This window comes from Chaetura pelagica, unplaced genomic scaffold (genome assembly GCF_000747805.2).
Source record: "Chaetura pelagica isolate M959 unplaced genomic scaffold, ChaPel_1.0 scaffold139, whole genome shotgun sequence".
Taxonomy (NCBI): Eukaryota; Metazoa; Chordata; class Aves; order Apodiformes; family Apodidae; genus Chaetura; species Chaetura pelagica.
Window position 1 is genome coordinate 877,525 of NW_009970717.1, and position 17,334 is coordinate 894,858.

A 17,334-nucleotide genomic window follows, 5' to 3' on the forward strand; every position below is an offset into this window, starting at 1 on the left:
GAAGCTAAGCCCAGTGGAGTTTTCACCCTTTGAAGCTAGCTCTGTCTGACTAAGGGCCAGATTTTCTGAAGTGATTAGTACCACTGGGGCTGAGTTTTCAGAAGTGCTCAAGTTGTAGCTAGACCCTTAAAAGAAGCAGACAGATTTTCAAAGACGTGTTTGACGCTTGGTTTCCCCATGAGGAACATCACAGCACGCTGCAGGAGACCTGATTCTCAAGGGAGCTACTGCCTGCTGAGTACTTCTGGAAATCAAGACATTTAGTTACGTACTTCAGTGGGAAATACTGGTGGTTACAGTCTTTTAAAAATCTTGCCCTAAACATCATGGCTAAGCCACACTTATTGCTGGCCAAAGCCAAGTATTCTTTACCACAGAAAAAAAAACCAAAAACAACAAAGGAAGGGAAATGCTATGATTTTTCTAATATCCTGAGTATCTTCTGCAGAAAATGTGCAAGTTCTTCTCAGTGTTTGTCAAAGAGGAAGAAAGTGCTTGTTCAATGCTGCATGTGAAAGCAACTTACTGGAAAAGATGAAAACTTATTATTGCCAATTTTGAAAAAAGAAATCTTTGGCTACTAATGAATAACTAATCTAAACTAACAATGTCTGGAAATAGTTTTTTTGGAACACACACAACTTTGTGATGGATAAAAATTAGGAAATTAAAGCTTATTGTATTATTCCAAATGTAACTGTTTACACTTGAGGAAAAATAATGGAGTAATATCCAGTTGGAAAGTTTTTATTTTAAAAAAATCCTTTGTAATACTCCCAGAAATTTCCTCAGCCAAAAGCAAATAACTTGCTTCTTAACCAGCTAGAAAAAAAGAACATGATACTACAGGCATGGGCTCAGTGTACAAGAAACACAAAAATGTTTTTCTGAAATTCCTTGTGAAAATCTTGCTAGCTGGGCAACATTTAAAATGCACCAAAAATCACTCCACAGCATAGTAAATGTCTTTAAAATGTGTTTTCTCATGAAACAATGAGGCTTAGATAAAAAGCCTTCTCACATTTAATACAGAGACATATCACACTCATATGAGAGAAGCCCAACTGCTCACATTCAGATTTATCTGGGAAAAAAAACATCCCCTGAAGCCTTCCAGTGCTGCCCTGGCCCCACAGCCCTATGGTGCCTCCTGCCGCAGGCAGGGACTGTACCTCCCGTTAAGAGCTTCAAGCCCAAAGAAGCCTAATGAAATTCACCCCATCAACAGACTTTTGATGTGGGTTTTTCACCACCAGGTGCTCTGGACACTCAGGTACCTCAACTTAGTCAAATGACCCATAAAGAGCCTCATGCTTTGGGACAGAGAAAACTGCAGGGCTAACAGAGGTGGAATTAATGCTGCAGAAAGAGTTTAAAGGGGCTGCTCTTCTGCAGAACCCCAGATTAATTTTTGTTCAAACTAAGCTATTGACACACATACACGCAAATACCAGAGTTCTGCTCTTTGTTTGTGAGCTTACATACATACTTCCTCAATAGTCAAGGCATTTATTTAGGATTGGATTCTGAAAGTAAATTAGACCTGCAAACATTCTTAATGTAAGAATGCAGTTGTATGTCTGCACAAACAAATTATTTTAATATATGCAGGTATAAAATTCTCTATGTGCATAGAGCTTTGATATTTTTACACACATTTAAGTATGAAAGTGGAGAGCCTCACTCATTTGACAAAACAATCCCTGTATCAATTTTTATCTGTAAAACATTGTTCATTCAAAACTGTGGATAGATCAGTTGGCTTTCAGAAAAATGATCCTTAAATTAAAAAAATATACTGGATAATTAATAGTTACAAATTTCATCATATGTAATTCAAAATTAGTTTTTAGAACAGATTCTGTAGCTCATATGCCAGACTGCTGAAACCCACTGAGAGATGGAAGGTATATGGGGATTGTTGTTCTGTATTCCCCCAAAATCAGTTCTAAGAATCTTCCTTGAAATTAAGGTACTTGCTCTAAACATCAAATTATACAGTTTCTCGGCAAAAACCAAGCATGGTACTTTTCACTCTCACAATTCTTCTCATTTGTTCCTAAAATTTAGTTTTACCCTACCAAGTCTTCAACATCTTTATGTAAGCCCACCAAATTCTAAAAGGTTAGTGACAACACAAGCAAAACAATCTAAGCAAAGGCATCCAACACCAGGGTCCTAGATTTTTAAGTCTGTATAATCACATCCCTGAATGCCCCTATTTGTACACAGTGAAAATGCACTTGGGAGAGAGAGAGAGAGGGGCAAACCTCCATCCTTTCTGCCTTAGCTTGTGAAGAAACCTTAAAAACAGAATAGGGTTGCTTTTGATTTTTGTTTCATTTTATATATATGTAAGTTTATTAGTTGATGCCATTTTTGTGCCATTGTCATCACAATATCGTGTTTCAACAGTAATTATATTGTGAACATGAGTATGCTCGAATATTAGATACTGCTCCTTCCCTTCCTGCAAAAGTGAACTCAGCAATAGCAGCTGTTACATAGTCTGTTCACCCAATATGAACAATCTTCAAAGTATGCTTAAACCCCACTTAAAAAGTTCTTAAGTTTCTTTTTCAGGTTCTTATAAAAGAATATCTTACATAAGAGAGAAGGCAAATTAACCATTTCAATATTGTATTACTGAAAACTCTTAACAGCCTCAAATAACCCAAACATAACACAACAAAAATCCTTCTGAAATCTTTCTGAAGCTGCTGTCCACTTCCTTTCTTTATTCAAACCTTAAGTTCAACTCCCTTTTAGTATCATTGCATTATTTAGTACTCACTGATTATAGATTTTTACTCAATCTGCTTTCAGACCACAGTCATGAACCACCATGCTAATTCAAGGAAAAAGGTTTTCTGCAGAAACTCCTAATAAAAGAGGTTATACTTTCCCATTTGCAAAGGCTGGAAGACTTGATGGATTTCTTCTTTCCATTCTCATTCCATGATAACACTTTTAGATTGGTTACACTGGAGATGAAAGTTCAGGACAGGAATATGAAGCAGGTTGTTTCCATAGGACACAGCCATTGGTCTTTACTAGCCCAGGGACAACAGTGGGCTCCCACAGCTGTCTCACATCTGGAATGGAGCAGGTGAGTCCTCCCACTGTGGGGTCTCACAGACTGAGATGCTCCCTGGCACAGCATATCGTATGCTTGAGTGATTTATGTTACAGCAGTGGTTCATGGAGGAACAATGTATGTAGAAATTGAACTGATGAAGAATACCTGAAGGGTGGCATCAGTTGACTTCTCCCCATGAGCAATTTCTGGTTTAATGAACTAATAGATTCCCTTAAATGCACATCCGCTCCACCTCTGAGAAAATGAAATCAGCTAATCATAAATGCTGATTGAATTAAGGGGGGTTAATCTGCAAGGCAGTGGAGAATGGACTAACACTAACCTCTGGGTAGCCTCCAACGTCATGCACATCGATTCCAAGTAGATGTCCAAGTCCGTGTGGCATAAATATTGCACCCAGATGAACCTTCACCATGTCATCTACATTGCCTTTCAGAATGCCAATTTTAGTCAACTCCTCCAGATGGACTCTGTCAGCCAGACGGTGCATATCAGGCCAGGCGACCCCTTAGAGAGCAGAAACAAGCAGCTGAGTTAACTATTGCTAAAAGTTTTTAAATATTACTTTCAAAAAGCAGATACAACACATGCCCTTAGCTCATATAAAAAACAAAGGTGGAAAGAGCAACTACATTAGCACAAAAATATTTTGAATAAGCCCAAATTATCTTTACAGGCATGCAAAGCACAGAAAACTATGAACAAGAGCAACTTCAGCACCTTATAATCCAGATCCACAAGAAAAAACATTGAGATACTGTATCTAAGCATGTCTAAGCAGATGCAAATATATCAGTGAGTTTTCTAAAAGAATGTCAACTGTAAAGTGCAGTTATTTAAAACGCAGAGCGTAAAATATTACTACCCTATCATTTTCAATAATGGTCATACCCATTTAGACCATCTGAGATGGACGGTACTTTTCTACGTACATGGAAGATTTAAAGCCCACATCTTTCTGGCAAAGACACTCTCCAGAAATTAATGATTCCCTTGTGTTAACAGGCTGTGTAAAACACAAGTCCTCTAATACACGAACTAAAACAGCATTACAAAATACTGTTGGTTGACTAGAGACAGAGTGCCAGGATCCATTAGATTTCTATTATTTTGGTATAGGATACAATTTTGTTTGACAAACTGCTGGGGGGAGGAGGGAGGAAGAAAGCAGCTCTTTTGTTAGTAACACAGTACTGTCTTAATTAGTTCTCCATGGCTTTGAGTCATCATCAACAGAGCAGTTGCAGAGTCAAGACAACTAGGGCTAAGGTACAGTAGAAGAATATTTTCCTTGTTCAATTTTGGCATGATTAAACAAATAAAAACCGAGCAATTTTTAAGGCCAAAACCCCATCAAGTTCTATTTGCCTCAATCCAGTTAAACGTGCAGCTCTAGGATCTTATGAACATGAATGTCATATCATAATTACATTAGCACTCTGCTGAAAGTACTGAGGCTTCAAAGGCTGAAATAAAATCATCCTGTAGAAGTGCTTAAATAAAATTCAGTTCTCTTATATGGCTCTGATGTAAAGGTCAGAAACAAACTGAAGAGCAAGCGTCTGCTCCGTCTCGCACTCCATCCACACAGATACCAATGCACCTTTATGCTTGCATCAGCACTGACTGGGAATCAGCTGAGCATCTGAGTCAGTAGCAGGTAGCCTCCTTTTCCCCAGCCAGGTACTCAGAGGTCAAACCTGTTGCATGCATGCAGCTGAGGAAGCATCTTCCTTGGCCAAGTAAGACCACAAGACAGAGGTGTTCAGCACAACATGCTGGACAAACTCTTGGTTGCTCTTTCCTCACAAAAGCCAATAGTGAGGGATCCTCACCCACAAAATGTGTGCATTCCTGTTCAGAATGTGCTATTTTTGTGTTTTCCCTCCTTTTAAAAGAAATTCAGATTTTTCTGTCAGTAAGAATACATCTGTAACCCACTGTTCTTTGACAACTGTGTTCAACATAATTAAATTTTACAATGATTTATCTTTTTATCTTTTTGAACATGAATTGCATTCCAATATTCAATTCTCTAGATTAATCTGTATTTTGCTGCTATCTCACAATAGGCTCCAATATATTGCATGATAAATTGAAACAACTGCAATCTATGGCACTGATATAATGGATATAAAACTGGAAGTATTACTGAATCACAGTTGCTTTCCTGTTTATTTTGTAGTTGTGGGAATACAGAATTTCTGTAACTCCTGGGGTCAGATTTTGCATTTTGCAGTCAACTCTAACTGCTCTAAAAGTCTTTAATATTCTTTCTGGGGACACTAGATGTTCTTTTGTGATCTCTCCCATGATTTCTTAGCTGAGTATTATTACAAGTCGTCTATTTTCATCCCCATGACTGCAAAGCTACATGCAAGGTCTGACCCTGGTCAAGTATTTGAAGCCTCATCCTCTCTTGATATAAACTAAGGTCAGGACTCCACTGCTGTAAGACAAAGCACAACCAAATCCCGGATGCTCTGAATCAGCTTAAGATGAGGTGCCTGAGAGAACTGAAGATGAGGTGCCTGTTGTTTGCAGTACAGCTTCTCTCTACAGCTGTGCTGGTGCCATTCATCTCAGTCCAAACCCACAGCCTCCACTTAAAGAGATACAGCAACCTTTATAAGACTAAGGACAGAATACAACTAACAAGAGAAATAAAGATTAAACTGAACAGAAATAAACCCACCAAAAATGTAACCATTTGTCTGCAGAAGTTTAACAGAGCAAATGAATGACTCTACTGCCCTAACTGAAAAGAGTGCTGTGGCTGTAAATCCTGAGGATTTCTGGACACTGAGCAAATCCATTAGAGGCCCTTCATCCCTTGCCTCTGTATTTTCTTCTTTTCTCATTGAGAAAGACTATTTCCCCCGCCCTCCTCCTCCTCAGAGCTCTGTGTTCTCCACCTGGTTTGGTTTTTACTCATACTATCTATTTCATTAGAGACAGAGGACAACAAAAAGCTCCACCGCAAAATAAATCATGAGGCTGGATGGAAAATCTGCAGCTTTGGGCTCTCTCTTGGAACAAGGGCAGCGCTTCAGATAGAGCCCAGACAAACCACTCCAGACCACTTTTTATCATCTAGCCAGTGCCATCAGTTTTGCTAGAGATGGGAAGTGCTCCGGCTCTCTCATGGATGCTGCAGGAGCTGCAGGTAGTGCTGGGACAGCTCTGTCTAGAGGGAAATCAAGCTACTGCTGGAGACATTCTGCTAAACAGTAGGAATCTTGTTTTACAAGCAAATAGGTTTTCAGATAGTCTTAAAAAAAACCCCAACAACAAAACCCAAAAAACCTGTTTATAGTTAGATTGCATTTCCCACTCTATTGTCTGGCTCCATGTTTTATTCTAGTACAACTACATTGTGGTGGCATTTTGCAGTATTAGGCCATCCCCTCTAAGCCACTTAACCTACAAGCATTGTATAATACAGTCATACATACACAGACTATTACTAGTTTATGAGAATATTTTTGAGCTGACCAGACACAGTTAACTAAGTGAAGTGACCTTACTGGTCTTCACTTAAAAAATGGTGATATCCTTTTCTTGTCTGATACGAGCTGATTGTTATCATGCTAAGAATAAACTTTTAAAATAAGGTACAAGCAGGTTTTCCTCCCTTTTTTAAACCAAATAATTTGAGAAAAAAAGATGATCTAAATGTAAATCTTCAAATGTTTTTAGTACCCCTATAATCTTAAAAACATTAACTTTGTTAAGAACTACTTTACAGTAATAACACAATTACTTAAAAGTACAGAACACAATCTACTGAAGAAAGGAAGCCATCCTAATTCAAGAAACATCTCTTAGCCTATTTTATACATAAAGTATATGTTGGAAACATGGTGGACACATTCAATATGCAGTAAACAGAAATATACAACTTATCAAATTTATTTTAAACTTTAAATTGCACTAAGTTTCTGTCAATTGGAATCTTTATAATACAATGGCCTGTGCAAACCCAGCTGTCTCTCAAATTGGCTGGCATGTCTGCACTGATGTCTGCACTTAACTGTCATTTAAGTTAACTAGTAAGTATATTTGGAAGAGCAGAAGTCTTCAGATTCTGCTAATCTAATTTTCCTATGTACATACTGAACTTCCAATAATTGCAAAAAGCTGAGAAGGGAGGAAAAATTAAACATCCCAGCTAACTTAACCAAGATAGCCATGAATTATTTTTTTTTTTTGGTGCAATTCAACAACCTGAACATGCCAGTACTTGCAGCGAGGATATGTGGAACCCTGTGTTAAAGCACAGAGATACCTACATTGTTTTCAGATGTCTGTGCACATATCTATATGTGGATAACTATAGCACATTATAACAAAGAAAATTATAATACATAAGCCTCTGTGCAAGCAGCCAGGGATCAATCTACCCAATATGACAGCACTTACAGGTGTGAATAAAAACCCACTAACTAAACAATGTTGAATGAGCAACATTTTGTACAAAGAAACTTTAATTCACAGAGGTTACCTGAAGTTTAGGCACTTCAGTGTTTTGGATTAAGAGTGGTCTGGTAGAGAGCTCTGTCACCTGCCCCAAGCTGGTGCAGCAGAACTCAAACACCATATTAACATTAGTATAGTGAGAAAAAGCAGTCAAAAAACAACTAAAACCCACAAGAAAACAACTCAGTAGCTTTAACATCAGTTGTGAGTTACTGCAACAGCTGGTTGTTTTGCAGCACCAGCCTGCACTGACCTCCCATCACCAATCATCCACTAGGATATTTTATTCAGATCTTATTCAGAACTATTAGTTTTAAGCTTTAGTGAAGTTTATCATAGTTGCAGACATGCTTTTTGTGTAAAAAAAGCATTATTATCTTTAAGACAATTTATAAACCAATTATAGTCCACTGACAGATGAGGTTTAGAAAGCTAGACTGGAGGGTCCTTGGACTTTGACAGCTTGTACCAAAATGAGTCTGAACTCAGGAAAATGCTGATGATGTGTCTGCTCCATTCTTAATTCTCTGCCAAATGAGATACTGTGTAATACAGGTCACTGAAGCAGTGACTGGCTCCCCAGGAAAGCTCAGTTACCAAGGCTCATTAGGTTGTGATTCACTACCTGCCATGCAGCATGTGCTTGGGCAAGAGGCCAGGACAAAAAGCACCTTTCGCAGAAACCAAAGCATTTGAGATCCCTTGAGAAACAGAATGAATGAACAACACAGCATCGACCAGACAATGGATATGTCCGATAATGAAATGTCACAGATCATGGATTAATTAAACAACATTTAACTACAGAAACTATTAGTTTTCAGATACCACATAAATAGTAGAGCGAAAGTTTGCAGATGTCAGGTACTGTCTTTAAAAATGGCAAACTTACTACATTAAAGTTAACTAAAAACCATTAAAAAAATATATTCCCATCAGCCTGATATCAATATTTGATATTCTTAGCTACTACCATGACAGAAAAGAAAAAGATAACATGAGTATTGTTTTACTTCCTTTAAAATATTCCGTCTCTACCAAATTTCCGACAAAACACCACTCAGAAACATCATATAAGGATCTCTGGAATAATCTGTGACCTCTTTGATCACACTATTGATAGGGAGGATTTTTGTACCCCCTCAAAAAAAGAAAGAAATGCTTATTGGGAAACCAGAAATCAAAAGCATCCCTATCTTTTAATGAACATACCATAACTTTTCAAACAGTAGAATTACAAAGATGAGTTGTTTGTTCTAACACATCCCATGATAAACTGTTCCTCAGTTGCTGTTAACTTGGTGGTATTTTCATTCCAGTGATTATTTTCTAATGTTTCATTAGAAGCTATTCGAGAACATAAAGTAGAAACAGCATACAAAAGTCATTTAGAATTACTGCATGGTATTTAGCCACTTTGGTCAGAAAGTGCTCTGAAAAGGCCTAACAGGATTTTTTTGGCCGCTACTTAGGGTACTTTGTGGTTGTACTGTGACAATGATTAAACCACAAATGATTTAGCAGGACTTTTTTGTTGTTGTAGGGTGGGGTTTTTTTTGCCAGCACAGATGTCACAATCTTGCTAAAAAAAAAAAAAAAAAGAGAGAGAAAAAAAAAAGAAGCATGGCAAGGAACTTCTCCCCAAACTGTGCTAAGGTTAAATTACACTTAATTTCTGAGTATACACAGATAAGGACAAAAAGCCCAATGTCCCCTGGCAGTGCCACTGAAATGCAGACATAACAAGCAATCCCTGTCCAGCCAGCAATTCACTGGAACAGATGAAAATCTGCCAGCATGCTGCGACCATATCAGATATAAAACAATAGGTCCTCAAAAATTCCAATCAAACCCAGTTTGAAAAACAACGCAAAACATCGTTTAAATATTAAACCAAGTTATTTCTTTCCTCTTCACTTGGGTAAAAAAATGTATTTCTGATTTTTATGCTTTCCTTTTGGTCCATTAGATGAAATACTCTGTAGTTGCTCAGTTTTTGAGTTTGATTTCTTGCAGCATGAGGTAAGGCAACTCTGCAATAGGGTGAGGAATCAGAGAGTGAGAAAGCAAATTCTGCATTCAAACACTGGCAATGTTTGGGCAGCAGGGAAGCTGTTCAAAGCTTCATTTACTGCATAGATAACTACTACTAAGTCCCGTACAGTCAACATTAGATGGCTGTAAGGATGCCTAATTAAGGGATGCAATTTTAGGCTGTATTTTACAGGGGTGGCATGGCTGCAACCAGCTGCCTTATGATGAGAAAAGCCTCTTAACTTTCCCATCATAAAAAGGTGATGAGAACTATATTGATTTTGCTGCTGTGTCAACCTGCAGTACTGACTGCAGGGTTTGTTAGATTTCAGCCTGCTCTGTGCCATGAGTCCCAGTGTCACAGCTCCAAACCAAGAAAGACTGCTTCAAAAAACATCCCTCAATTCCCCAGTAAGATGCACCTGCCTGGAGCAGCAGTTACCAACGGGAAACCAAAGTGACTTTCCATTGCCTTTGAAATTTGGACCTCTACTGCAATAGCATTGTGCTGCTTGGTTGTCCCAAGATGTTCCTTTTGCATCGGTATGATGGAAGGTCTAAATAGTAAACTTACCCTCCCTATTATAAACCCTGCACATGATGATCATAACACATCAGGGGCAACATCAAGACAACAGCCTACCATGCTGAAACCTTAAGAAAAGTAATTTGAATGGATGCAAATGTGGAGCAAGTGGAGGGATTTTTTTTTCATGTCTGGAAAGACACAGCACTGGGACTGAGCAGCACTGGAAGACACTATGAATACACAGTGCACATTCCTTCCAAATAGGTGTATGTTGAAGAGGAAAAAGACTGGGGGAAGGAGGCAAGTGCTTGGAGGGAGGGGTTGTGGTGTGGAAACTTATCAATCTTTGAAGCTTAGATGACTCTGTTTAGATAAGATTCAGGGCAAATAGCACAATCTATGTCTTGCAGGTTTGCACTCTGACAGCTACAGCTGATGCAGTGTCAAGATCGAAGGACTCACGAACTTTGTACTCCAACTCAAATTACAATGTGTAACGAGTGCATTTCCTGAATACTGAACTGGGAGACAATCAGTGCACATCAGACCATGTAAAAGCAGCTTATTCCACCCAAAGCCACTGTGAGAATTGCACAATGTTACAACATTGCAACCTGTTACAATTAAGTAAAAAAACATTAACAAAAAATTGCCTTAAACCAAAACCCAGAGAGAGGCTAAAAAACCTGCAAGCCAATTTAGGCTCTAAATCTATACAGATTTCTAAAATGTATTTGCTTTGTATAAGTAGCGCCTTTGAAGAATCACTGAAAGAAGTGGGACAACAAAAATCATGTGTGCAGTTGGGATGGAAGGCTGCAGGTTTGCCCTGCACCAGGGCAGCTCCTGCAGACACTGTCTCCAGAAGGGCTGCTCAGAGACAAGGGAGACTTCAGGGCAGAAAGGCCCAAGTGTTTTAAAGTGCCTGGTTTTATACACTTGGAAATAACTCAGTGCTATTTTAGTCTCCCCAAGGTTTCAGTGGTCACTGTATGCATGGGTCAGCTCCTGCGCGTTAGTCACAGGCGGGGAAGAGCAGCTCCCAGAAGGTTTGCAGTGAGACTCACAGTCTGAAGTCTTGCATTTCAACAGATTGCTGCTTGCACAGAGGGACTGGAGGATCTGCTGAATTTGATAGAGAATGCTGCTTTTTTCTTTTACCTCTTGCTGTAGGCTACTGCTATTCTGGGCAAGGTTAGGTTTTACATCCAACAATGAGAGCTCCAGTAATCAATGACACCATTTTTATTTAATAATATCTTGAACTAATCAAGGGTTGCAATTTGATTGTCAGTATTGTCTGTGAATCCTTTAGTTTCTTCAGCTTTTATATCCTAAGCAGTGGCTGATGTTTTAGCCATTTATACTGACAAAAATTGAATTAACTTAGCACTGAAAGCTTTACTATCTTCTCTGGGTCAATCTTAGAGAGTTAGTAGTCAAAGGGAAACTTATTTATGAACATTAATGCTAGCAAGAAAAATACAGCAAGCTCCATTCAGTAGAGAAGAGAGAGAGCAGACTCACACATAGATTTTAAAACATACATTGACAAGATTTACTTTCCAATCTATAACATAGTAACATATTCTTAACTGCAAAGGAGGAAAATATATTTTGGCTGTGTGATTCAGCAGGATTTGTGAATATCAAGTATTGGTTACAACATGCCCTGAAAGCATTTGTTCTTCAGAGGAACTGGTGAGAATCTTCAACTTCTGTCTTTAATATTTTATTTCTGAGAGTAATTGTTTTGCTTCAGATATCATAGCAGATTAATAATGATCAGCAGCACTTTGCCTAAAATATGACAATCTGATGGGAATAATTCATATGGACATTTTAAAATTTTACAAGCTGTAAAATAGGTTGTGCTCCCAGACCCTTCCCTGCTGTGCTATTGTTAAAAGGTCCAGCTTATAGTTCAATGTCTTTCTAAAAATTCATCAAAATTAGCTACTGTTTTTATACAGCACAAAATACAAACGTGCCCACATGGTGTTCTTCTAAGTACAACTCTGAAGTACATAAAACTCAACTGGCTTGCATGCCAAACACACCCACTATATGTGAATGAGAACCTTGTACTTAACTTGGAAGAAATAAATATTAATAACAGTTACAATTATTTTCTTTAGGTATAATAAATTTTAATCCTGGTTGAATAGAGTAACAATTACTCCAGAGCAGTATTCAAAATAGTAGCAAAAACTAATAAATCTGAATTCTAAAGAAGTTACAGAACTGTCACGGACAAAAAGAAGTAGTCATCTGTGAAGCTGCAAATTTTGAATTTGCATATGTTCCTAAGCACAACTCTGCTCAACTTAATAACAGAAACAACTGCCAGTAATATGATCTGCTATGTCAAATACCCCAGCTATTAGCTTCCAACTAAACAGTTTTTAAATTATTTTATTTATTTTAATCCCTGGTCTTAGTACTATCCTACCTGAGCTAAATTCTCCACTATTCTTTTTTAGTTAGAGACATGTTACTAGACCATACAACAGAGAACCATCCCGCTACTGTGAAGTCCAATCGCCGCATTTTCTGCTGTATAAAACAGGTTATTTATGAAACTAGTGATTATTCAGTGAACCTGCCTCCTCCTGACAGTCTCACTGAAAGAACTCTGCCCCAATATTTAGAAGCCAAAAAGTTTTCAGGACTGTGCACCACCCAAAGTTTACATTCTGCTGTACAAAAAATATAGACCATTCATCCTCCTATGAGCTTTACTGCTTGAACCCTTCAGCAACAGGCAAACAGGGAGGAGGAAAACACTGGAAAATAAAGATCATATTAACTTTGTTTAGCATCCTGCACCTACAAATACTCAAGGTTTTCTTTGGTCCTCTGTCACCAAGGGGAAACCATCAGTTACAGAGAACTTTCTGTAGTCCAAAGTGAGACAGGTACTGGCCTGTGCTCACTGGCTTTTTGCTCCAACCCTGTCCCCTTGGCCTCTTTACCTCAAACACCCTTGTGTTTTGGGAGCTACTTACTTCTTTGCATTTATTCAGCATTTACAGCAAAAGCAGACCCAATCCTGGTGCGGTCTAAGGATCAGCTGAAATCTACACGATTAATAAAAGGATGTTTTATTTGCTTTGGATGTGGATTTACTTCTTTGCCTGAAATTTTTTGACTGTACTTTGTCTTGAATGGTTTTGAAGTGTACTTGACTGTACTTTCTTGCTCAAAGCTTATATGGCAATCCTGGCATCAATGAAAACTGGAACGGCTGATCTTTGATCGTGGAAGAAAGGACTTAAGAGCTTAAAGACCTGATGTCTTTATGTGAAAACTGAGTGCTGGGAAATCTATAAACAGACAAGAAATCTTCCAGCACTAATATGGAGAAACCCTCATCTTTCATTATCAGAGATGTTAGTCCTGGGACAGAGATTATTTCAAGACATTCCTCAACAGCATTTATCAGAAAAACAAAGCCTGAAAGCCAGAGGCAACATGATACTCACTCTCTTTAACAGTAAAATAGGGGGCGTGGGGATATGCATATACCCGTGAGCATGAGCTCCAACCTGAACAAATGCAGAGATACAAATTCTATAGGGAGATCCTATAGTAAGGACAGCATCCCGAAGAGGAAAGCTTTCTCACTGCAGATGAACTGACTTGGTGAAGAACAACTTCTGTGCAATTTGGAACTATTTTTTATTTTTCATTTTATTGAAACAAGCAAATATTAATCAGCAAATATTCCCCAGTTGCGTAGCTAAGGTCCGAATGCAATTTTGGTTCCGTGGGGACTTTGGATGGACAAGCTTTTAAATCATATAACTGTAAAGATAGGGAATTGAGTGGCTGCCAACCTGCCTTTACTCAACTGTTCCTTGGGAGTAGTTTGCTAGACAAAGAGATCTTTTTTAAAAAACCTGGAATTTAGGACAACAGACCTTATGGATTGAGGTGCTTTAATGCTTTCTCCCTCTCCCCTCATATACTAACATGTATAACTCAAGATACTGTAAAAAGCTTTTCCTGATTGTTTTTTTAAACACACACAAGTTTTGCAGTAGTACCAGGAATGCTGAGCAGAACAAGCTCCCTTCCTTCTCATTCTGCTGTGACTTTCCGTTACTTTACAGAGAAGACAGGGAAGAATGTTCAGAAGTCTCAGTGTGGAAATGCAATGGATGAAAATTCAAAGTAGGTGACTGCTCCAATATTTAGCTTAAAAACTCTGTTCATGATCTGGTTAATTAATCTAAAACAGCTTTAATTGCAAACCTTTGACATAAGCATACTTCCTTTTTATTTCTTTTCAATACAGAAGCTGACTGAATGTATTTGAGGAAAGTTAGTATCTCTAACAGTAGAAACTGTATATAGAAACAGTATAGATATAGAAACCATGCTGTCCTCATCAACTAGGAATTAAATTATAGAACTCTAATTATCAATATTCTCTAAATGTTCAAGATAGTAATTAAAATAATAAACAGTATAAATCACATGAGAGGCTGGACATGATATAAATACAGACATTTGCTAAAGAACTAAAAAAAAGCTGCTTCCCAAAGACTACTGGACTTGTGTGTATCACAGACAGCAAAGCATCCATGTGAGAAAAAAAGTGATACTCAAAGCTGGGTTAAGCATGAGTTTGCTTCATACACAGATACTGAAGCAAATCACTATCTGTTGGCTTGCAAAATACTAGCTCCACTGTCAAGAACTAGAGCTGAGCACACAGGCATTGACTCCCATCAACATCTCTCTTTCATCACTGACACTTTCATTTGCACATTTCAGAACATATTTAAGAGTCATGAAGTAGTTCAGGTTAGCAGGGACACCAGGAGGGTATGTGGTCCAAACCCTGGCCCAGAGTAGGACTAACTTCAAAGCTAGATCACGTTTCTTCAACAACTTGTTTTCTAGAAGTTTCAGAGAGCAACCTTCAGCAAAAGAAATTATTTCACACATTTCTTCAAACAGATTTATATTAATGTCAAAGGGGAAAAAATACTGGTCTTCCAGATGTAATTTATGACTAACAATGGTTAATAAAGTTATTACATTGACATTGCATCTAATTTATTTGACTGGAATACAGAATGGATTGAGATAAGATTTGGAAGCAATGCACATGTGCCCTTTCAAGTTCTTCAGATCTTTCCACTATCAACAGATATGTTAAACTTGGTCACAAAAAGGTCTAATCTACCCTTGCAGTTCAGGCTTTTAAATGCTACCATGACAGTCGTCCACTAGGGGTACTACTGATGTTAAGAGCTGAGCCCTCACACCCTGTCATTAACCATTACGGTATAAAGCCTTATGCCAACTCATGCTGTGCTACACAGTATTTTTTTTCCACCAAAGTTTGCCTTTTTAAGCCTGGGCAAATACAGGGATGAGGGCGAGCTACACTAAAAGCAGTATTTTTATGGTTACATCATCAAGGACTCCAGAGTTAGGAAATACCAACTGATGCTGTGTGAGCTTTGCTTGGACCCTTGGCACTGATGTGTTACAGACCAGTCCTTCAGTTATATGACCATCTACTGCTTTAGATGGGATTTCAATAGGAGCAAAGACTTTTGGATGATGATGCCTTTTTGAGTCCTACAGTAAAACTTTTAAAACCTTTTGGACCACGATTTTCAGTGACACTCACCAGAGGAACAGACCCAGTGCTACGTTTTGTACTTAGGCAGCTGGCTAAAAGACAGAAGACCTGATGTAAGCAAAACTGCAACATCCATTTGTGCTTAACTACAGATGGGAGAATTCACATGGAGGAGAGCTTCAGAAGTACCTCAGCCCAGTGGAAAAACTTCCATCAGACCAATCAAAGCTTCTTACCAACCACAAGATGCAAATTCACAGGAAGCCCCAACTCTGATTTGCAGAAAGGCTGAGCACTTGCAGCTGTAACAGAGGTCAAAACCAGCAGGGGTTTGAGCAAGAGCAATGTTCAAGTCCCTTAAAAAAATATCAAGTCTGATGAATTTCAGTCTTGGAATTCCAAATGAGTCAATAGCTTTTACACGAGCTTCTCCAGCCTGGCTGCCACTGCCTGCAGAAGAGGAACTGCTGCACACTTCCCCATCACTAAGCTGAAGTGCAAGTAAACTCACTGCTTCCCAAGCACCTGTGTGCCCTTGTGATCAGCACTCTGAGAAAAACTAGTGAGGACATTAATAATTCTGGATTCAGAGCAGGTTTTGAACAGTAGGATAAACAGCTCTGGGCCATGTGTGGAACAAAAGGTTAAAATAAACTACTGAATAGCTGCTCATTAGTTAGGCTCTTCCCGCTCTATGCAGTGCATAAATATAGTAGGGGGAGAAACTACGGTTTTATCTATAAGAAGATTTTAATTCCAATCATCCTTGGAGGTGAAAACTCTTGGTTGTCTTCACTTACTGTATTTTGGTTTACACAGTGGAATTTTGAAGTCTGCCCCTGTATTTTCATTCTATGGAAGAGTAAATTTAATTCAGATGGACTTGATGCATTAAGAATATTCCCCAAGTAGAAATGCAACATTCTGCTCTGACATTTTGGCTTATGAGCCTGACTTGTAGGAAAGAGACAATTATCCCACTGCCACACAAGCATGCCTTTTTGACTCTTTTGCTTCAGCAATGAACATTGCTGCCTTCATACAAGATCCATGTTCAGTAGTTTCAAAATTGCTGCTTATGCAAGACTGAATATATCTCCCCTTTTATTTTAAACAGATTTGGTTTGTGGCAGCAGTTGTGACAACTGCACTGAGCTTGGGCTATAGTCCCACAGAGAGCATTTCTTAATTTTCAGAATATATTATTTGGCCCATAGAAGGAATTCTGTTCTTTCAGTCGGAAGGTAGGAAGACTCATGTAAGTGATTTGAGCTGCTTGCATGTTTGGACCATGCACAGGATGTAGTCAGATGAACACCTTCCTACAACAAAATACAATGTTTTGGAGCATTTTTAGAATTATGACAACTGTTTGCATATAGCGTACACAAAATGTAGAAGAAGGCATATTATCTCTCAGAAAGTAACTTCATTTGAGAGTCAACTGGGTTGATATGAGAGCCAAACTGAAAACTATACGCAAATCTCTGAACTACACACAACTATGTAAAATGCTTAAGGTTGCTAGCAAATGTGTGTCCTTCCATAAACACCACTATGTCACCCAGTATTTGGCTAGTGACTATTCCT

The 17,334-nt window shown here is 38.4% G+C and overlaps 1 protein-coding gene across 1 annotated transcript in view; it reads right to left on the reverse strand.

The window, feature by feature from the left end:
• PEPD (peptidase D) overlaps positions 1–17,334 on the reverse strand; it is a 140,943-nt gene that overhangs the window by 18,081 nt on the left and 105,528 nt on the right. Inside the window, exon 13 of the mRNA XM_010006227.1 lies at positions 3,423–3,607. Coding sequence (XP_010004529.1) covers positions 3,423–3,607 — 185 coding nt within the window. The remainder of the gene's footprint in view (positions 1–3,422; positions 3,608–17,334) is intronic.